The 24,419-nt window shown below is 40.4% G+C and overlaps 2 protein-coding genes across 2 annotated transcripts in view; one reads left to right on the forward strand and one right to left on the reverse strand.

Moving 5' to 3' along the window:
* The window catches only part of LOC311141405 (NLR family CARD domain-containing protein 3-like), a 674,300-nt gene that overhangs the window by 622,357 nt on the left and 27,524 nt on the right, over nucleotides 1-24,419 (forward strand). The gene's annotated exons all lie outside the window — the stretch shown is intronic.
* LOC311141252 (NLR family CARD domain-containing protein 3-like) overlaps nucleotides 1-24,419 on the reverse strand; it is a 390,310-nt gene that overhangs the window by 278,066 nt on the left and 87,825 nt on the right. Inside the window, exon 4 of the mRNA XM_084176513.1 lies at nucleotides 3,002-3,118. Coding sequence (XP_084032639.1) covers nucleotides 3,002-3,118 — 117 coding nt within the window. The remainder of the gene's footprint in view (nucleotides 1-3,001; nucleotides 3,119-24,419) is intronic.

The following is a 24,419-nucleotide window of genomic DNA, read 5'->3' on the forward strand; positions in this document are numbered from 1 at the left end:
ACTTATTTCTGGAAAGGTGGATTTTTAGAAGTAGAAGCTCAAACTGTTTGGGCACAGACCTGGATAGTATGATAGAGCTCTGCAGGCTATCTCTACAGTAGATTGCAACTCCACCCCCTTAGGCAGTTCTATCTAGACGGAAAATGTTATAGTTGGGGATGGAAATTTCAGATTTTTTGGTGGCCTTCCTGAGCCAGGACTCAGACACTGCTAGAACATCAGGGTTGGCAGAGTGTGCTAACGCAGTGAATAACTCAAACTTAGGAAGTAGACTTCTGATATTTATGTGCAAGAAACCAAGACTTTTGCGATTACAGAAGTCATCAAATGATAGCGCCTGGGGAGTAGGAGTGATACTAAGGGCTGCAGGGCCTGGGTTAGCCTCTACATCACCAGAGGAACAGAGGAGGACTAGAATAAGGATACGGCTAAATGCTTTAAGAACTGGTCTTCTAGGGCGTTGGGTACATAGAATAAAGGGGGCAGATTTCCGGGTGTTATAGAAAAGATTCAGGGCATTATGTACAGACAAGGATATGGAAGGATATGAGTAAAGTGGAGGTAAACCTAAGCGTTGGGTAACAATGAAAGAGATAGCATCGCTGGAGGCATCAATTGAGTCGGTCTCCGTGTGTATTGGGGGAGGGGCAAAGGAGCTATCTAAGGCAGGTTTAGCTAGGCTGGGGGGCCTAAAATGTGAACAATGATGTGCCAAATCTGTGATTTAGTGCATTTTTATTGTGTAAGCATTAGAATAAACTACCTCAATTTTTGCAGCTGTAGGTAGTCATATCTTTCTAGAAGCTGATCCGTGGTCAGTATTGTGAAATTATTCTAATGTTATGGAATGATTTTAATGGAGAAAGCTGATCCGAGAGCAGCGCTCCCCTTCTTTCGATCCTATCAGTATCGATACATGCTCCACCGGACGTGATACCTTGCTACTCATCCAGTTTCTGCTGGTCTGCCTGCCAATCTGGAACTCTGACCTGTTCACCGGACGTGTGACCTTGTCCCGAACCTGCTGTTTCGACCCTCTCTCTCTCTCTCTCTCCCTCTCCTTCTCTCTCCCTACCACACCTGCTGTCTCGACCTCTGAATGCTCGGCTATGAAAAGCCAAATGACATTTACTCCTGAGGTGCTGACCTGTTGCACCCTCTATAACCACAGTGATTATTATTTGACCCTACTGGTCATCTATGAACATTTGAAAATCTTGAAGAACGATCTGTACTTAATGGCCATATCCTCTTATAATCTCCCCCCAGCACAGCCAGAAGAGGACTGGCCACCCCTCAGAGCCTGGTTCCTCTCTAGGTTTCTTCCTAGGTTCCTGCCTTTCTAGGGAGTTTTTCCTAGCCACCGTGCTTCTACATCTGCATTGCTTGCTCTTTGGGGTTTTAGACTGGGTTTCTATATAAGCACTTTGTGACAACTGCTGATGTAAAAAAATATATAATTGTGGTACGCATATGAAGTAGACCAGGCCAGGGTTTAGGGTTTGAGAAGTCAATGAGAGATAAAAATCACTTCCTTAGTTGTTCATTTTGAAAATGTTCTGTCTTAAGTAGTTTAACAAACTGACACATTTTCATGTTGGTCAAAAACAACTTTATATTGAAGGAGTGCCTTTGATTTGACATCCAGCACATGTGCAGTTCGGCACAAGACGACCATTAGACCCAATGACGTATTTCTGCGCATGAGCTTCAAATCAAATCAAATTGTATTTCTCACATGCGCCGAATACAACAGTGGTACACTTTACCGTGAAATGCTTACTTACGAGCCCTTTCCCAACAATGCAGAGTTAAAAAGTCACAACATTTCGCAAAATAAAGAAATTGAAATAGTAACATAATAAAATAATAATAATGAGGCTATAAGGTAAACTGAGTCAATGTGCAGGGGTACCAGTTAGTTGAGGTAATAGCTAGACTATATATAAGGAGTACCAGTACTGAGTCAATGTGCAGGGGTACCAGGAAGTTGAGGTAATAACTAGACTATATATAAGGAGTACCAGTACTGAGTCGATGTGCAGGGGTACCAGGAAGTTGAGGTCATAACTAGACTATATCCAAGGAGTACCAGTACTTAGTCAATGTGCAGGGGTACCAGGAAGTTGAGGTAATAACTAGACTATATACAAGGAGTACCATTACTGAGTCAATGTGCAGGGTACCAGGTAGTTGAGGTAATAACTAGACTATATACAAGGAGTACCAGTACTGAGTCAATGTGTAGGCGTACCAGGTAGTTGAGGTAATAACTAGACTATATACAAGGAGTACCAGTACTGAGTCAATGTGCAGGGTACCAGGTAGTTGAGGTAATAACTAGACTATATACAAGGAGTACCAGTACTGAGTCAATGTGCAGGGGTACCAGGTAGTTGAGGTAATAACTAGACTATATACAAGGAGTACCAGTACCGAGTCAACGTGCAGGGGAACCAGGTAGTTGAGGTAATAACTAGACTATATACAAGGAGTACCAGTACTGAGTCAATGTGCAGGGGTACCAGGTAGTTGAGGTAATAACTAGACTATATACAAGGAGTACCAGTACTGAGTCAATGTGCAGGGGTACCAGGTAGTTGAGGTAATAACTAGACTATATACAAGGAGTACCAGTACTGAGTCAATGTCCAGGGGTACAAGGTAGTTGAGGTAATATGTACATGTAGGTAGGGGTAAAAGTGACTAGGCAATCAGGATAGAGATTAAATCTCCTCATCCAGGGAGTGCACACACACACACACACACACACACACACACACACACACACACACACACACACACACACACACACACACACACACACACACAGGGAGGGAATGTTGTGTTTGTTTAATATTGTTTCAGGACTATGAAAATTGAAAAAAGGATTAGCCTATGGATTATGAAAACAACAAAAATAAATGTGAAAATGGGAGAGGAGAAATGACTAGAGACAGGTTGTTTAACTTACAAACCATGATCCATGAGTTCTTCTTACCTTTGTTCAGTAGAAAAGTCTCCATCTCTGAAGAATATAGGAGGATCCATAGACCAGTCACTCTTCATGGACACACAGCTGGGTACAGGGGAGGCTGGTCTCTCCTGCTTGATTGGACTTCAACACAACAGAGACAAACATTACATCTCTCATCTACTCTGAGCTCAGATGGTGAAACAGAGGAAGAGTTTCATTCCAAAACGCTATATATCCATTTTCAGAAATGTTGGTAAATTAGCTTATATTGTTTAAAGACATTATGAAAGAGATTGGTGTGTTTTTTCAGTAGCTAATCATGGCATGGGGTTGTTCAATGACAGACATGTATTTGTTTAAAATCTATCACTTGATGGTTTCACTTCAGAGAGACAAATAATCATGTTTTTTTTTGCAAAATGCTATATATCTGCCTCACTCACAGAGAAATAAGTAGTACTGCTAGGTTTTACACAGTAATAATATATATCTGCCTCATTCACAGAGAAATAAGTAGTACTACTAGGTTGACACAGTAATAATATATATCTACCTCACTCTCAGAGAAATAAGTAGTACTGCTAGGTTTTACACAGTAATAATAATCAAAAAGAACGCTCAATCGAGGTGTTACTTTGGCAGATAATGTATGTATCTAAATAAATCGTTTTTAAAATTATATATATATAGTGTACTAAATGTATGTTGTTTTTGGTTTATATAAATTGTTATTTTATGGTTGTAAGTGGTAAAATGAACTAGAAAATGACATATTTTGAAATTCTGAGTAATTACTACTTTAGTAAGGATATACTTTATTCAGTACTACTGCAGTTGCTAAATAATTCCAATAGATGGCAGCGTAAGACCATGAATGACATTTCAGAAGCTCAGTTTAGTTTTCTCCCTGGATACACCACCACTCCCCTCACAGGAAAACTCCTGCACATGCTTTTTACTGTCCCTTTCCACACTGCTAACGCAAGAGGAACGACTGAAAAAGCATTTAACAGATTACTGTGAAATAATATAATGATGATTCATGTTTATTATTAGCTGCTTCTATGCTCATGTTTTGAAATTATACTTCATTACTATAACGATTATCAATAAGCCTGAACATTAATTTAGTCACCTCTGGTCAAGAAAAACGTATTTTCCTAGTACATTCATTGTCAGATTCATCAACCAGCAGCGAACACTCTGCCTTCTAGCACAAGCAAGGGGGATGTTGATGTACATTTGCTAACCGCGAGGGTTGCATGATGTAATTTATTTGCGGGCTGGAAGACGCACTATTGTCTTTTCAATTCCGAGGTTGTTTAATCGCAATATTAGATATTAAAAAATGCATGTATACTAGGGTTGAGGTTGGAGCATCTGACTAGTGATTATTTACCCAGGGTTCAACACCTTCTATAGTCACTATTTAATTGCTCTTCCAAAAGCATCACAGGCCTAATACGAGATATATAGCTAACTAAAGTAATGAGTGACCATTTCAGAAAATAATGGGACATATAGTATTTGGTTGCATGCTATTTTATGTCAATCATATTTCTGCTTGTAGCCTATAATTTATGCTTTGTGGTCTTATGCTGCCATCTATTGGAAATATTCAGCTATTAAAAGTTATTAATTCACGTACAGACATTGGTGAGGCAGCTGAGAAATAAAGTGTATTAGATCAGTCTCAATCCTGCCCCACGCCAATTGCTGTACTTTCACACAGAGGTTACTAGGTCACCCAATTCAAACCACATTTGAAAAATAAAACAAATGTATCTTATTTATCAAGTGTTCTGTCTTGCAATTATACATATAATAAAATAACAACAAAATAATCAAAACGCTATTTAATACTATAATTGTATTTACTAAGATAATATTATTACTAAAATAGTTTCTAAAAGTGTTCTAGGCTACCCTACCCTAGAATTAGGGGTTAGGGTTACGGTTAAAATAGGTTATAAGTAGGGTAAGAGTTTCTGTATAGCACTTTGTGACATCTGCTGGTGTAAAAAGAGCTTTATAAATACATTTGATTGATTGTTAGGTTTAAGCTTTATATGGCAAAAAACAGTAAGGATTTATGGCACTCTCTCTCCTCCTTGTGGCCGTATGTGGGTACTACATAACTCATTCATGACACTTGCTAGGCTCATAATCTGAGGTAGCAACTGCGTCAGATCTACAAATCCATTAGCTAGACCACCCGATTAGACAACAATCACCCCATTATATCCATTTGGTTTGCAACTCAGTGAACCTGCGCAGCATTCGCTCAATTTGATGCCTACTGAGGAAGAGTTCGATGCATATCAAATTACCCAGCAGCCACTTAGAAACAACAAGTCATCAAAAAAATGGTTATTTCTTAATTAAAAAATTTATTCTGGCTGTTTAAATCGGCCACATCTTGAAAAAGAGGACAGGGACATGCGTTTTGTTTAGATTGTACTCTTTTTTCTTAAAACAAATATTGTTAACCATGACCAGAAAATGTTGAATGTTTGATGGCTATCCGCCAGCCATCGCCTCTTAAACTGCGTCTCACCTCACTATTGGTGACCACAACATGTACTCAGGTGAACAGTGTGCGCGCTCACCAAGTAGCCGTAACCTTGTTAATAATAAGTTACCTGAGGTAAACCTACAGGGTTAACGCAGGCAGGTCTCATTGATAACAATAGTGAAGCTGGTGTTGTGACGCAGAACAATGGACTGGGAATAGAATGTTCTGAAGGCGAGTCGGTGTCACGGAGCTCAATAGAACTAATAGGAGTTGGTAGGGTGAAAAATGCCCAAACATAAGGCCTGTTTTTTTGCAATTACTTCATAACCAGGGACAGAAGGTAATATTATGAAACTGGGCTCCATGGCGGATGCAATGAACTAATTTTATCAGAAATAAACGTTGTAAAAAATGTAACTTGAGGCGCCCCGAAAATAATATTCAAAAAGTTCAGTCCTTGGACACAGAGGGGTTAAACACTAAAGTTACCGTCCATTTAGTGAAGAGAGGAGAACCGGACAGAGGCCAACATCCATCAATGAGAGAGGGAGAAGCCCTCCACGGGATTTAACAGGTGGAAGAAACAACCCGGGAGCTCCATCGGTCCACAAGAAATGCAGGCAGCCGGTGATGATGTAGTGGTAGCTAGGATAACTAGGATGCTGCTGGTAGAGTAGCTAGCTTAGCTAGCTGTACCGACTAGCTTGGCTAGCTAGCAGGTTGTTCGTCTGTCCCTCGAGGATGATGACGAACCCGGTGAACCACACAAGATGAAACAAGGATAGCGAGTGAAAAGGTTCTGGCTACACTCATACTGTCACTGACCATTACGCAAAAAAGCTAATTGAACAATAAACTTCGGTGTCTCAACACTGTATCGAACTCCATCGTTGTTCCCCAAGATCACCTCAGACCACTCTGCGCGTAACTGGACAATATGCTTGGCGCCAAACCGTACATTGACGCGGGCAGTTCTGTACGGGGACGCGGGCAGTTCTGGACGTGGACGCGGACAGTTCCAGAACGCGGACATGAGCAGTGCAACACAATACATTTACATTTACATTTGAGTCATTTAGCAGACGCTCTTATCCAGAGCGACTTACAGTTAGTGAGTGCATACATAACCCAGTCTTTACACTGGCTTACATTAGTAATATTCATTTATTTATTTTTATATGTAAAACAAACATTCAAAGTTTTTTAATAACAAAGTGTCTCAGAGTAGAACATTGGTCGTATAAGTGCTGAGAATAAAGACATTTTACACATATGGGTATAAATTAAAGCTATGCATGAAGCCTCTAGTCCCACCTAGTCGGTAGATATTTAGGACACCTCATGAGCTGTCCTAACCAGTTAAGAGGTACCAGCAGGTGTCTTGATAATATTATATAATAATGCAGTGAGTCAGTGGTTCCTGCGCCACATGTAATTGCTTTGGAGTAGTTAAAATAATGTTTCTATATTTCTATATGATCAATCCATAAATAACATAGACCTACATGCAACAGTTTCTCTTCAGCTTTTGACAATGATTTCTGTATAATAATGATGTATAATAAGTGTTGGTGATTCAATAGCCTAGTTAATCATTCCATGTCTTTTAACACACTATCTATGTTTGGCTCAGTCTGGCAGTTACCCAGAACTATCAGAGGCTCTCTCTCTTGTGGCTGCTGCTGATGACAACTGCATGTATGTTATCATAATAATGATGTCTGCATAACATTTTGTCTTCATTTTGGCAGATTAACTCATGCTTATTTCTGAATATTAACTCAGGTTTTCGCAGCAAATGAGTTGGAGCTGTGGCAGGCGTTGCACCTGTGGCCGAAAAGTGTCCAGTTTGAATCCCAGGCCAGGCGCTGGAAAAAATGGGCGGAATTGATCTGACCCCTGGAGGGCTGCTGGGTCCACGTCCTCAAAACATTCACCTTTCGTTGGGCCCTTGAGCAAGGCCCATAACCCCACAACATGCTCTCCATCCAGGGGAACTGCACTGCAGCTTGAACCTGTGCTGGTCTCAACTGTATGTATGAGGTCTGCTGTTTGGGGGGGTTAAGAACGGAGCAGAATACATGTTTTTGTTGTTTGCTGTAACTAATGGACAAAGTTGTACTGTATTGTAATGTATTGTATTGTAAAGAAGTCAGCCAGAGTTGGGCCATCGTTCGAACAAAGAGATGCCTCCCTGGCCACCAGTGTGTTTGAATATAACGAAGATAAATTCTACCCCCCATACAATACTTTCATACGCAGTAATTACTTTTTTATATATAATAATAATAATAATAATAATTAATTATACACATTACATGTTGGATAGATAGTACTCAGACATCTATAGTGTTTACAGTAATGACTATTACCGATCATTATCTTTTTTAATCCCACCCCTCTGCTACTCTCAGCCCCGCCCACCTATCTCCGTAGAACATCCTCTTTTGATTTCCACCTGCCATATTTTTTTCAGCTGCACTGTGATTTCTTGCATGCATTTTTAACCTTTCTAGTCGCATAGTATCCACTGACTGTAAGTTAAAGATCAATATTTTTCATAAGAGTATTGTTCTATTGTTGATTGACTGACTATGGCTTTCCAAACACCCAGCACTGCTATTTCTAAGGATAATTTTTAATGAATATTGGAATTTTTCAACCATTCCTATTTTCCTATAAATTATATTCTTAGCTAAAAATATTCCTATTTAATAGTAGTAGCCATAATTCATAAATGACACCATGCAGGGTTCTATATGGAGCCATTTTGGTTCAGGGAAGAAGAACCTCTAGAGTTCTGATTAAAGAACCCTATAAAAGGTTTCTATATAGAACTTTTAGTGGTTCCATATATTAAGCAAGCGATAGAACCCTTGTTGTTTAAAACAGGAGTGAAGAGTGTGTTGATTTGATGGTAGTATTGTCAAAATTCCGCTTGTAACAACGATCAGAATTAGTAAAAACAATAAGGTTCTGCATGACAACATATTAGACAATAACTAAGAGTAGGATAAATGATTGTGTCATGCAAAAATTCTATAGATATGTGTGTGTATGCTGGTAAAGATGTGTCTGTGTGTGTGTGTGTGTGTGTGTGTGTGTGTGTGTGTGTGTGTGTGTGTGTGTGTGTGTGTGTGTGTGTGTGTGTGTGTGTGTGTGTGTGTGTGTGTGTGTGTGTGTGCTGGTGAGACAACAACATATCACAGTCAAATATACAGGATACAAACATTTCATTCCAGCTATATAGCGTTTTGCTTAACAAAAATTAATACGCAAAAATCGATTAATTAAATTCTTAGAACAAAAATATTTTACACGCACATGAAGGTACCCATAAGCAATCATTTCTGATGTAAAATAACAAACGTGAAAAAATTGTGGATATAACGTTTTAGAAATAAACTCCTTATAAATTATTAAACAACATTGTTATCTCACCTCTTAGCTTTGGTGTCATGTCCCCCAGAGAGACTTGTTTTAGAGGCAGGGACCCCTTCCTCTCTCTCCCCAGAGAGACTCATTTTAGAGGCAGAGCCCCCCTCCTCTCTCTCCCCAGAGAGACTCATTTTAGAGCACTGACCCCTAAACAGAGATCCAACAGTTTGGTTGTGGTTAACACAGTGACAACTAATTATTGAAGGTCAATTGTTCTATTTTATTCATTATCTCTTAGAAATAAAACATTTACTAACAGACACATCCAAACAGTCAGGTGATTTAATGCAATCACATCAACACGTAGTTTAGTGAGCAGGTAGCTTAGTGGGTAAGAGCGTTGTGCCAGTAACCGAAAGGTCGCTGGTTCTAATCTCCGAGCCGACTAGGTGAAAAATCTGTCGATGTGCCCTTAAGCAAGGCACTTAACCCTAATTGCTCATGTAAGTCGCTCTGGATAAGAGCGTCTGCTAAATGACTAAAATGTAAATGTCATGACTGATATTGTTAACCTTTTCTCCATGTAGTGGAACTAATAATAATAATAGTAATAAAAATAATAATGGGGGATTGATGGAAGTTACAATCTATCTGAAATATTAAAGCTGATCTAAAACTAAAATAAAATAAAATAAAATAAAAATGATAATAATGTCTCACTTTCTCTTGTAATAATTCCACTCATTCTAGTGTGTTGCTTTGTTCAACAGGTCTGCTATAATTATGATATTATTTAATTTAATTCATAATATCAATGTTAAGAAAAGTACGTTCAGGTTTCATACCAAATTACACAGGAAGCAGGAGCTCATTGTAATTTAGAAAACAACAAATGTTCTGATATTCTGAAAGATGATTTAGAACTATGATACATTAACATTTTTACAAATTGTAAAATAACCACGATATACGAATCCTATAATAGGAGATATGAACAATATGTTTTTGAATCTGACTTGCCTACGCCCAGTTAGCGCCATTTTGTATGATTGAACTGTCACGTACCTGTCCCAGGTGAAATGGACTGTTAGATCTGAGTGTTTTACTGTCATTCTCTATACTATAATAACACCATATACTTAATTTCCCTACACACTTTACAATAATCCCTTGGAAGAGTCTTACCTTGTAGCCTGTATTCACAACCAGAACATGTCAAGTCATTGAGATATTTTCCGTTGTGCTGAGAGAGCACCTTCCTGATGACAAGTGGCTCTGTATCTATGTTCTAGGTACAGTTGATCTTTGGATGCAATAATATCTGGTCAAAGTCTGGTGGCACAACACCATAGTATAGCATTAACATAACAGTAGTTTAACCTTTGGCCAGTAATGGCCATGGCATACTATAAAATGTAGAATCATTATGATGGATCCAGTTTCAACATATCTCTAACTTTGAAGAATACAGTGGGGTCCCAAATTATTAAATTAAATGATTTTATACTAATACAATTGCTCAGAGAAAGAGATTTTGTTTAACAAGTAATACTTTTTTTCTCAATAAGGTAGCGGTCAAAATTGGCACCCCCTTTCAATACCTCCCTTGCGAGGATAACGGCACTGAGCCTTTATCTAAAATGTTTTATGAGTTGGAGAACACATTAGGAGTGATCTTAGACCATTCCTCCATACACAATCCTTCCAAATGACCAACTACAGGAAGGTAAAGGTACAACTAAACACACAATAACGGAACAAATCTCCCTAACTGACAGGAGGCTTGAATCTTAGTCATTTACCCACCAACCTCTTACTACTATCACAATGTATACATTCTACCAACATCATACATAAATAATCCCTGGTAGGATCCTTTCTACTATCCCAATGTATACATTCTACCAACATCATACATAAATAATCCCTGGTAGGATCCTTACTACTATCCCAATGTATACATTCTACCAACATCATACATAAATAATCCCTGGTAGGATCCTTACTACTATCCCAATGTATACATTCTACCAACATCATACATCAATAATCCCTGGTAGGATCCTTACTACTATCCCAATGTATACATTCTACCAACATCATACATAAATAATCCCTGGTAGGATCATTCCTACTATCCCAATTTATACATTCTACCAACATCATACATAAATAATCCCTGGTAGGATCCTTACTACTATCCCAATGTATACATTCTACTAACATCATACATAAATAATCCCTGGTAGGATCCTTACTACTATCCCAATGTATATATTCTACCAACATCATACATAAATAATCCCCGGTAGGATCCTTACTACTATCCCAATTTATACATTCTACTAACATCATACATAAATAATCCCTGGTAGGATCCTTACTACTATCCCAATGTATACATTCTACCAACATCATACATAAATAATCCCTGGTAAGATCCTTACTACTACCCCAATGTATACATTCCACCAACATCATACATAAATAATCCCTGGTAGGATCCTTACTTCTATCCCAATGTATACATTCTACCAACATCATACATAAATAATCCCTGGTAGGATCCTTACTACTATCCCAATGTATACATTCTACCAAAATTATACCAAAATAATCCCTGGTAGGATCCTTACTACTATCCCAATGTATACATTCTACTAACATCATACATAAATAATCCCTGGTAGGATCCTTACTACTATCCCAATGTATACATTCTACCAACATCATACATCAATAATCCCTGGTAGGATCCTTACTACTATCCCAATGTATACATTCTACCAACATCATACATAAATAATCCCTGGTAGGATCCTTACTACTATCCCAATGTATACATTCTACTAACATCATACATGAATAATCCCTGTTAGGATCCTTACTTTGCAGCCTGAATAAAAAAATAAAAAAAACAAAAAAATGATTGCCTTGGCAACGTCTATATGGGGATCCCAATAAAAAACTAAATACTTAACATGACCACAATAATGTCAGCTGAAGTTGTTGTAAGATGCCCATCATACACTGGTGGCAGGTAGCCTAGCGGTTAAGGGTGTTGGACCAGTAACCGAAAGGTTGCTGGTTCGAAACCCTGAGCTGACTAGGTAAAAAAAACTGTGGATGTGCCCTTGAGTATCTTTGGATTAGAGCGTATATTAAATGACAAAAATGTAAATACTATTATTTAAAATGGTCAAGGGCTTTATGAATGTATTTTAATGCCTATCATCTGCCATGTAAAGTGTTACCATGCAATTTCTGTGAAAAAAGCCTGAAATGGTGGAAGGTCAAAGATCATGAGTATTTGATGTCTGTGTCTCTCTCAGTCTCTGTCTGTCTCTAACCCCAGTTGTCAGTAAAGAAAACTGTTAGCTGAGGTCTTTTTCTCTCTGTCTCTGTCTGTCTCTAACCCCAGTTGTCAGTAAAGAAAAGAGTTAGCTACACCTCATGGTATATGTTTTATCCTCATGGTGTGTAGAAAGCATACCTATATAAAAGTATATTTGTTCTTGTCCAGCCATTACATATTTTTAGATGAAAGAGCAGGATATTCTATAAACTCTAAACTGGAGAGAGGACAGAGCAGGATATCCTATAAACTCTAAACTGGAGAGAGGACAGAGCAGGATATCCTGTAAACTCTAAACTGGAGAGAGGACAGAGCAGGATATCCTATAAACTCTAAACTGGAGAGAGGACAGATCAGGATATCCTATAAACTCTAAACTGGAGAGAGGACAGAGCAGGATATCCTGTAAACTCTAAACTAGAGAGAGGACAGAGCAGGATATCCTATAAACTCTAAACTGGAGAGAGGACAGAGCAGGATATCCTATAAACTCTAAACTGCAGAGAGGACAGAGCAGGATATCCTATAAACTCTAAACTGGAGAGAGGGCAGAGCAGGATATCCTGTAAACTCTAAACTGGAGAGAGGACAGAGCAGGATATCCTATAAACTCTAAACTGGAGAGACGACAGAGCAGGATATCCTTTAAACTCTAGTAAGTATATGTTTAATCAAGGAAGTGTGTGTCTCCTAAATGGTGTGTGAGTCTTTTTATCACACTGTAATTCTGGAAGTTGGAACACACTCCTAAGATGAGTGTCTCTGAGGAGAGAGAGGAGGGGGGCACTGCCAACCCCCAGACCCAGAGAGCAGTCTCCAGTACCCAGCTGTCTGTCTATGACTGGTCCATGTACAATCCTCTCAATGTTATCAGTGGACCAATGCCCTTTGACCCAAAGTAAGATTACTGCCATACATTATAGATTATAAAAGGGGAATTCCTCCCAGATCTGTGGAGAATGTGAGAATGTAACAGACTGTAGTCTGGTTGGGAGGTTGGGAGTTCAACGTTAGATCAATCATTTACTTATGAAGCTCTTTTACATCAGCAGCTCCATGTGGGGAGAAATAGAGGGAAATGTCTGACATGATGAATGATGCAGGGTGATTTCTGATACTACTGATCATCATTACTGTATGAAATACTATGGGGGTTAATAATGATCCAGGGTGATTTCTGATACTACTGATCAACATTACTGTATGAAATACTATGGGGTTTAATAATGATCCAGGGTGATTTCTGATACTACTGATCATCATTACTGTATGAAATACTATGGGGTTTAATAATGATCCAGGGTGATTTCTGATACTACTGATCAACATTACTGTATGAAATACTATGGGGTTTAATAATGATCCAGGGTGATTTCTCATACTGCTGATCATCATTACTGTATGAAATACTATGGGGTTTAATAATGATCCAGGGTGATTTCTCATACTACTGATCAACATTACTGTATGAAATACTATGGGGTTTAATAATGATCCAGGGTGATTTCTGATACTACTGATCAACATTACTGTATGAAATACTATGGGGTTTAATAATGATCCAGGGTGATTTCTCATACTACTGATCATCATTACTGTATGAAATACTATGGGGTTTAATAATGATCCAGGGTGATTTCTGATACTACTGATCATCATTACTGTGTGAAATACTATGGGGTTTAATAATGATCCAGGGTGATTTCTCATACTACTGATCATCATTACTGTATGAAATACTATGGGGTTTAATAATGATCCAGGGTGATTTCTGATACTACTGATCATCATTACTGTATGAAATACTATGGGGTTTAATAATGATCCAGGGTGATTTCTCATACTACTGATCATCATTACTGTATGAAATACTATGGGGTTTAATAATGATCCAGGGTGATTTCTAATACTACTGATCATCATTACTGTATGAAATACTATGGGGTTTAATAATGATCCAGGGTGATTTCTCATACTACTGATCATCATTACTGTATGAAATACTATGGGGTTTAATAATGATCCAGGGTGATTTCTGATACTACTGATCATTATTACTGTATGAAATACTATGGGGTTTAATAATGATCCAGGGTGATTTCTGATTCTACTGATCATCATTACTGTATGAAATACTATGGGGTTTAATAATGATCCAGGGTGATTTCTAATACTACTGATCATCATTACTGTATGAAATACTATGGGGTTTAATAATGATCCAGGGTGATTTCTGATACTACTGATCATCATTACTGTATGAAATACTATGGGGTTTAATAATGATCCAGGGTGATTTCTAATACTACTGATCATCATTACTGTATGAAATACTATGGGGTTTAATAATGATCCAGGGTGATTTCTGATACTACTGATCATCATTACTGTATGAAATACTATGGGGTTTAATAATGATCCAGGGTGCTTTCTAATACTACTGATCAACATTACTGTATGAAATATATATATATATATTTTTTAAACTGCATTGTTGGTTAAGGGCTTGTAAATAAGCATTTCACTGTAATGTGTACACCTGTTGTATTCGGCGCATGTGGCAAATACAATTTGATTTGATTTGAAAATATTATGGGGGGAAAATACCCAGCTGTCAGAGACTCCAACCAGACCCAGAGAGTAGAGTCTCCAGTACCCAGCTGTCAGAGACTCCAACCAGACCCAGAGATTAGAGTCTCCAGTACCCAGCTGTCAGAGACTCCAACCAGACCCAGAGAGTAGAGTCTCCAGTACCCAGCTGTCAGAGACTCCAACCAGACCCAGAGAGTAGAGTCTCCAGTACCCAGCTGTCAGAGACTCCAACCAGACCCAGAGAGGAGAGTCTCTAGTACCCAGCTGTCAGAGACTCCAACCAGACCCAGAGAGTAGAGTCTCCAGTACCCAGCTGTCAGAGACTCCAACCAGACCCAGAGAGTAGAGTCTACAGTACCCAGCTGTCAGAGACTCCAACCAGACCCAGAGAGTAGAGTCTCCAGTACCCAGCTGTCAGAGACTCCAACCAGACCCAGAGAGGAGAGTCTCTAGTACCCAGCTGTCAGAGACTCCAACCAGACCCAGAGAGTAGAGTCTCCAGTACCCAGCTGTCTCTATGAAGAGTGACTGGTCCATGGACAATCTCCACATTTTATCAGCAGAACTACGCCATTTGATCAAAGGTAGTATGAGAGAGACAGCACTTTCAACAGTACCTTTTATTGTTCAGAGGGTTTTGAGTTCACTTCCTGGGTCGGCGAGAAAGGGACAGAACTATATATCAGTACCTGTTGCTTACTCTGCTCTGTTAAAAAGTTCATCATGACATCACATTCATTGAGAAATAGCAGTGAACGATCTCAATGTCCTTATGTTTTTATAATGTTCCTTCAGTAATAATAATATGCCATTTAGCAGACGCTTTTATCCAAAGCGACTTACAGTCATGCGTGCATACATTTTTGTGTATGGGTGGTCCCGGGGATCGAACCCACTACCTTGACGTTACAAGCGCCGTGCTCTACCAGCTGAGCTACAGAGGACCAGTCAAGGAAGTGCCAGAGGATCAGTCCTGGTACAGCCCACATTCCTCTTTAAAGATCTGTGTGCACAATCCTGAGTACACTGATGCGTCATTGACATCAATGCCAGCCCTTTTCAGGTCTTTTTTATAGAAAATCAGATTGCCCTCAACAAGCTGTTGAAAAGCCAGTTTTCCCAGTGACAGAATGCTCTCTTTATTCCAGTGTGGACCTGTCTCTTCTTTCCCAAGATACTTTTCATTCTTCTGTTTGGTATGAAACTCCACAAGGTGTGAGTACATCTCAGTCAGTGTCTTGGGCATCTCTTCTGTCTTGTCTGTACTCAACATGTGTTCAAGGACTGTTGCAGAAATCCAACAGAAGACTGGAATGTGGCACATGATGTGGAGGCTCCTTGATGTCTTTATGTGTGAGATGATTCTGCTGGCCAGGTCCTCATCACTGAATCTCTTCCTGAAGTACTCCTCCTTCTGTGGGTCATTGAACCCTCGTACCTCTGTCACCTGGTGAACACACCCTGAAGGGATCTTATTGGCTGCTGCAGGTCGGGTAGTTATCCAGAGGAGAGCAGAGGGAAGCAGATTTCCCTTGATGAGATTTGTCAGCAGAACATCCACTGAGGTTGACTCTGTGACGTCACAACAGATCTTGTTCTTCTGGAAGTCTAGGGGCAGTCGGCACTCATCCAGACCATCAAAGATGAACAGAACTTTGTACTTGCCATAGTTGGAGATTCTTGATTCTTTGGTTTCCATTGAGAAGTGATTGAGAAGTTCAATCAAAGTGTGTTTTTCCTTTTTCATCAAATTCAGCTCCCGGAAAGGGAATGAAAATACAAATTGGACATCCTGATTTGCTTTTCCTTCAGCCCAGTCCAGAATGAACTTCTGCACAGAGACTGATTCAACCTGAGCATCAGTAGGCTATGTGATTCAACCTGAGCATCAGTAGGCTATGTGATTCAACCTGAGCATCAGTAGGCTATGTGATTCAACCTGATCATCAGTAGGCTATGTGATTCAACCTGAGCATCAGTAGGCTATGTGATTCAACCTGAGCATCAGTAGGAATAAACAAGCTCTGTGTTATAATGAAAGGCTTTGAGCGTCATTACGCACTAGAAGGTGACACACTGCACAAAAGTGATACTCTGCAAACGTGAATTCCTGCTAACAGGGAACATTAGCCCAATACACATGGTCAAAGACGCACATCATAGTGATACAGTCATATAGGACCCAGCCCACTTTAAGATACAGTCTGCAACTAAATGGGACATAAGACAGAACATTTAAAAACACTAAACTTCCTGATCAGTCTGAGCATGTGCCCCATTGCTGAGCCGGCTGGCATGGCAAGTTGCAGGTGAATAAAGTACAGTGGCCTGAAGGGGACACATATTGTCACACCCTGGCTCGGGGACTCATTATGTTGAGCCAGGGTGTGTTCATTCTATGTTTTCTGTTTCTTTGGTGGGTGTTCTAGGTTGTCTATTTTCTATGTTTGCCTGTGTGGCTCCCAATCAGAGGCAACGAGTGTCAGCTGTCGGCTGGTTGTCTCTGATTGGGAGCCATATTTAATCTGTCTGTTTTTCTTTCGGGTTGGGGGATTTTGTTTGTGTGTGTTCGTGTTGTACCATAGACGTCACGCATTCGTTGTTTATTGTTTTGTTCGTGTGAGCATTTAATAAATAGAATATGTTCACTCGCAACGCTGCGCCTTGGTCTCCCTCATTAGACGATCGTGACACATATTCAGGTTCATTACTTAGAATCCAGAAGAACACGATAAGACCACCCTAATAATGCAGCAACAGCTGTGCTCTAGTTCAGGCTAGTTATTTCAGTTGGAGGCAAAAGAACGTGCTACAACAAGCAGCCTGTTCTATTCCAAAGGTGTAGGGGACAGGATGAGCACCCCTTGAAACACAACTATCTCATCTGGTTCCCCAAATTCCCCCAAATTCCCCCTCACTACCTGTCTTTGTCGCCGGCAGCCCTACCCAGCAGCGAACGACAACCTGCCCCCGTTAGAGCGAGTGCATATACAGATACTTGTAGGCTATGGAACCCAACGTTCATCAAAGCACCAGCTCTCCTCAATCACCTGCCTGAACTCTCGGATCGGCCTTATAACAGTTTCTCAGAGACCCAGGCAGAGTTGGCAAGGAGGCACCGGCATAGAGCAGTTTGTTCATGATTTGGTGAAGTCATTCCTTGCAAGCTGTAATCACAGCGTCAACACAATGCTGTAAGAAATTCTTCTGAGTTTGGGTTAGTTTTGATAATTATCAGGTTAGTTATGATAATTGATAGTTATCAGGTTAGTTATGATAATTGATAGCTAGCAGGTTAGTTATGATCATTGATAGTTATCAGGTTAGTTATGGACATTGATAATTATCAGGTTAGTTATGATAATTGATAGTTATCAGGTTAGGTATGATAATTTATAGTTATCTGGTTAGTTATGATAATTGATAGTTATCAGGTTAGTTATGATAATTGATAGTTATCTGGTTAGTTATGATAATTGATAGTTATCTGGTTAGTTATGATAATTGATAGTTATCAGGTTAGTTATGATATTGATAGTTATCAGGTTAGCTAGGATAATTGATAACAATCAGGTTAGTTATGATCATTGATAGTTATCAGGTTAGTTAGGATAATTGATAGTTATCAGGTTAGTTATGATATTGATAGTTATCAGGTTAGTTATCAGGTTATGTATGATTATTGATAGTTATCAGGTTAGTAAGGATTATTGATAACAATCAGGTTAGTTATGATTATTGACAGTTATCAGGTTAGTTAGGATAATTGATAACAATCAGGTTAGTTATGATCATTGATAGTTATCAGGCTAGTTACAGTATGATAATTGATAGTTATCAGGTTAGTGAGAGAGATTTCCATTTACTAACTGTCTGTTCTTCTGCTCCCCCTACAGTGTGAAACCTGGTGGAGTGAACACAATCAAACCTTGAACTAGAAAATGTGAGTGTTAACTGCTGGGAAGAATTAGCTTGTTATTACTCAGTCTTTTTTATAGTAAGGGGTTAGAAAATAATGGAATCATTTTTCAGAGCTTGCTTGATAAGTGAGCTATGTATGTGTGGTTACACTAATAGGACTTCACTCTGGGGTTATGTTTTGCTCTGTGTTTGTGTTTTAAATGACCATACAGTATAACATATCATCATTCAGCAAGTCTTAAATAACCTTTCCTTGGTCCTTTAATACCTAGAAACAATAACATTCTGATGTGGCCCTTTAATAACTAGAAACATTAACATTCTGATGTGGCCCTTTAATACCTAGAAACATTAACATTCTGATGTGGCCCTTTAATACCTAGAAACATTAACATTCTGATGTGGCCCTTTAATACCTAGAAACATTAACATTCTGATGTGGCCCTTTAATACCTAGAAACAATAACATTCTGATGTGGCCCTTTAATACCTAGAAACATTAACATTCTGATGTGATATGAAGATGATTTGTAATATACCTGGTCTTCTCCATCAGATGCCTGTGATCTCACACTGGACCCAAACACAGTAAACATAAAGCTCTCTCTTTCTGAGGAGAACAGAAAGGTGACACGTAGCGAAGAGGCTCAGCCGTATCCTGATCACCCAGAGAGATTTGAGGACTGTGAACAGGTGCTGTGTAGAGAGGGTCTGACTGGGCGCTGTTACTGGGAGGTAGAGTGGAGTGGGAGTGGGGCTGATATAGGAGTGACATATAAAGGAATCAGCAGGAGAGGAGGGGGTGATGATGACTGTGTACTTGGACAGAATGACAAATCCTGGAGTCTGAGCTGCTTTAACAACCGTTACACTGCCTGGCACAATGACAATCACACTATCATAGACGTCCCCTCCTCCAGCTCCCACAGAGTAGGAGTGTATCTGGACTGGCCAGCCGGCACTCTGTCCTTCTACAGAGTCTCCTCTGACACACTGACCCACCTGAACACATTCCACTCCACATTCACTGAGCCCCTCTATCCAGGGTTTCAGCTTTGGGATGACTCCTCTTCAATGTCTCTGTGTCATGTGGTCCCTGTGCCAAACACATTATGTTTCACTGTAATCATGGTCATGTTCAGTAAGACACACTGGAAGAAGAATTGATATGAACTCTCTAGTCACTAGTTAACAGATGATTATTATTATTATATCTAAATAGTCATGATTATACACCACTGAAGATGATATTGTAAAATAGTAATTCATAGAATGAATCACCACTGTTGTTAAAGGTTCTCATTTAGAATTCATTGATCTTGTTGTTATTGCTTTTTCATTTGTGTTTGTAAATATTCCTGTCTGTAAAATGTTTATTTGTCAAATTTTTTACCAAACTGTCACACCCTGGCTCTGGGACTCTATATGTTGAGCCAGGGTGTGTTCATTCTATGTGGTTTATTTCTATGTTGGGGGTTCTGGTTTGTTGTTTTCTATGTTTGCCTGAGTGACTCCCAATCAGAGGCAACGAGTGTCAGCTGTTGGCTGGTTGTCTCTGATTGGGAGCCATATTTAACTGTCTGTTTTTCACTTTGTGTTTGAGGGTTTTTGTTCCGTGTTCGGTCATTTTCACCGTGGACGTTACGAGTCGTTTGTTGTTTTGGTCGTGCTTTAATTTAATAAAGTAAACATGTTCATTCATCACGCTGCGCATTGGTCTCTCCCTGACGATCGTGACAGAAAAACCCACCAAAACTGGACCAAGCAGCGTGTCCAGGAGCCATCGCCAGGGGAATCGCTTGCAGATCTCCGTGGCAACCTCGACTGGGTCCAGCCTTGTAAAGAGCAGAGTGGATGGACTTGGGAACAGTGGAGGAAGAGTCTCGACTGGGTCAAGCCTAATGAAGAGCAGAATGGCTGGAATTGGGGGCAGAAGAGCGAGAGTTGGGCGAGAACGATAGAGGCCTGGCCCACGGGGAGGAGAGACCCCCAGAAAAATTTTAGGGGGGGCTCACGACGTCGGGGCAGCAGGAGGCCGCGATAGAGCGGTCCAGCGGGTTGACAGAGGAGGCCGCCAGGTTACGGGGGCCACTGGTCGAAGAGGGGATGGAAGGTGGAGAGGCACGGCGAGAGGTACTGGGGTGTGTTACCAGTCCGGTCCGGCCCGTTCCAGATCCCGGTGTAGGGCCAGTGGTGTGTGTCCCCAGTACGGTCCGGTCTGTTCCTGCTCCCCGCACCAAGTCAGTGGTGCGCTTCGTCAGCCCGGCTCGGCCCGTTCCTGCTCCCTGCACCAAGTCAGTGGTGCGCTTCGTCAGCCCGGCTCGGCCCGTTCCTGCTCCCCGCACCAAGTCAGTGGTGCGCTTCGTCAGCCCGGTCCGGCCCGTTGCTGCTCCACGCACCAAGCCAGGGATGCGCATCGACAGCCAGGTCCGGTCCTTTCCTGCCTCAAGCACCAAGCCTGGGGTGCGCGTCGTCAGTCCGGCACAACCCGTGCCTGGGTCATCGGTGCCAAATCAGGTACCGCTTTATTTCTCCCCAACGGAGCTGAAGCTAGCCGCTCCTGCTACGTCCAGGTCAGCTCCAGCCAGCGGGGCCAGACCGGACCAGGGGCGCTATGGGGGGTTTATTGGAGGGTGGTGGGCAAGCCCGGAGCCAGATCCGCCGCCGAGGAGGAGTGCCCACCCAGCCCTCCCCTATTTTTTTCTGGTTGAGGCGCGGTCGCTGTCCGCGCCTTTAGGGGGGGGGTACTGTCACACCCTGGCTCTGGGACTCTATATGTTGAGCCAGGGTGTGTTCATTCTATGTGGTTTATTTCTATGTTGGGGGTTCTGGTTTGTTGTTTTCTATGTTTGCCTGAGTGACTCCCAATCAGAGGCAACGAGTGTCAGCTGTTGGCTGGTTGTCTCTGATTGGGAGCCATATTTAACTGTCTGTTTTTCACTTTGTGTTTGTGGGTTTTTGTTCCGTGTTCGGTCATTGTCACCGTGGACGTAACGAGTCGTTTGTTGTTTTGGTCGTGCTTTAATTTAATAAAGTAAACATGTTCATTCATCACGCTGCGCATTGGTCTCTCCCTGACGATCGTGACACAAACAATTCTGCTTCCGTATAAACACAATTACACTGAATGGAATTTATATGTGACAGATTTGACTAATGAAGGTCAATAAAACAGATGACAGAAGAGCAGTTCTAAATGTTTTATTTTTTATAAGAATATGACATTTAAATCAGTGGAGGCTCCTCAGAGGAGGAAGGGGAGGACCATCCTCCTCAGTGAACTTCATAAAAATGGTAAAACATTTTAAAAGTTAGCCTTTTTAGATCAAACTATACTAAATATATTAATGTCACCAAATAATTGATTAAATCACAATGAAGGTCTACAGTAGCCTCAATAGCACTCTGTAGGGTAGCACCAGGGTGTAGCCGGAGGACAGCTAGCTTCCGTCCTCCTCTGGGTACATTGACTTCAATACAAAACCTAGGAGGCTAATGGTTCTTACTCCCTTCCATAGACTTACACAGTAATTATGACAACGTCCGGAGGACGTCATACAACCAGAGCCTGTTAATTGAAGTGCACTCCAGGTGACTACCTCATGAAGCTGGTTGAGAGAATGCCAACATTTGACTAGTACTGCCAGTCAAAAGTTTCAACACACCTACTCATTCAACACACCTACTCATTTTTTACTATTTTTTACATTGTAGAATAATAGTGAAGACATCAAAACAATGAAATAACACATATGGAATCATGTAGTAACCAAAAAAGTATTAAACAAATCAAAATATATTTTTAATTTGAGATTCTTCAAATAGCCACCCTTTGCCTTGATGACTGCTTTGCACATTCTTGGCATTCTCTCAACCAGCTTCATGAGGAAGTCACCTGGAATGCATTTCAAATAACAGGTGTGCCTTCTTAAAAGTTCATTTATTTCCTTCTTAATGTGTTTGAGCCAATCAGTTGTGTTGTGACAAGGTAGGGGGGGGTATACAAAATATATCCCTATTTGGTAAAAGACCAAGTCCATATTATGGCAAGAACAGCTCAAATAAGCAAAGAGAAACGACAGTCCATCATTACTTCAAGACATGAAGGTCAGTCAATACGGAACATTTCAAGAACTTTGAAAGTTTCTTCAAGTGCAGTCGCAAAAACCATCAAGCGCTATGATGAAACTGGCTCTCATGAGGACCGCCACAGGAATGGAAGACCCAGAGTTACCTCTGCTGCAGAGGATAAGTTCATTAGAGTTACCAGCCTCAGAAGTTGCAGACCAAATAAATGCTTCACAGAGTTCAAGTAACAGACACATCTCAACATCAACTGTTAAGAGGGGACTGTGCGAATCAGGCCTTCATGGTCAAAGTTCTGCAAAGAAATCACTACTAAAGGACACCAATAAGAAGAAGAGACCTGCTTGGGCCAAAAAACACGAGAAATGTACATTGGACCGGTGGAAATTTGTCCTTTGGTCTGGAGTCAAAATTAGAGATTTTTGGTTCAAACCGCTGTGTCTTTGTTAGACGCGGTGTGGGTGAACGGATGATCTCTGCATGTGTAGTTCCCACCGTAAAGCATGGAGGAGGAGGTGTTATGGTGTGGGGTTGCTTTGCTGGTGACACTGTCTGTGATTTGTTTAGAATTCAAGGAACATTTAACCAGCATGGCTACCACAGCATTCTGCAGCGATACGCCATCCCATCTGGTTTGGGCTTAGTGGGACTATAATTTATTTTTCAACAGGACAATGACTCAACACACCTCCAGGCTGTGTAAGGGCTATTTGACCAAGATGGAGAGTGATTGAGTGCTGCATCAGATGACCTGGCCTCCACAATCTCCCGACCTCAACCCAATTGAGATGGTTTGAGATGAGTCGGACGGCAGAGTGAAGGAAAAGCAGCCAACAAGTGCTCAGCATATGTGGGAACTCCTTCAAGACTGTTGGCAAAGCATTCCAGGTGAAGCTGGTTGAGAGAATGCCAAGAGTGTGCAAAGCTGTCATCAAGGCAAAAGGTGGCTATTTGAAGAATCTCAAATAAAATATATTTTGATTTGTTGAACACTTTTTTTGGTTACTACATGATTCCATATGCGTTATTTCATAGTTTTGATGTCTTCACTATTATTCTACAAAGTAAATAAATTGTAAAAATTAAGAAAAACCCTTGAATGAGTAGGTGTGTCAACTTTTGACTGGTACTGTATTCAGACCCCTTGACTTTTTCCACGTTTTGTTACATTACAGACATTTTCTAAAATATATATATTTTTTTATATCCTAAGCAATCTACACACAATACCCCATAATGACCAAGCAAAAATAAGTTATTTTTTTGGGCAAATTTATTAAAAATAAAAACATACCAATTTACATAATTATTCAGACCCTTTGCTATGACACTCGAAATTGAGCTCAGGTGCATCCTGTTTACATTGATCATCCTTGAGATGTTTCTACAACTTGATTGGAGTCCACCTGTGGTAAATTCAATTGATTGGACATGATTTGGAAAGGCACACACCGGTCTATACAAGGTAACACAGTTGACAGTGCATGAGGTCGAAGGAATTGTCCGTAGAGCTCAGAGACATAATTGTGTCGAGGCACAGATCTAGGGAAGGGTACCAAAAAATGTCTGCAGCATTGAAGGTCCCCAAGAACACA

This window comes from Coregonus lavaretus, assembly GCF_964263955.1.
Source record: "Coregonus lavaretus genome assembly, chromosome: 2".
NCBI classification, from domain to species: Eukaryota; Metazoa; Chordata; class Actinopteri; order Salmoniformes; family Salmonidae; genus Coregonus; species Coregonus lavaretus.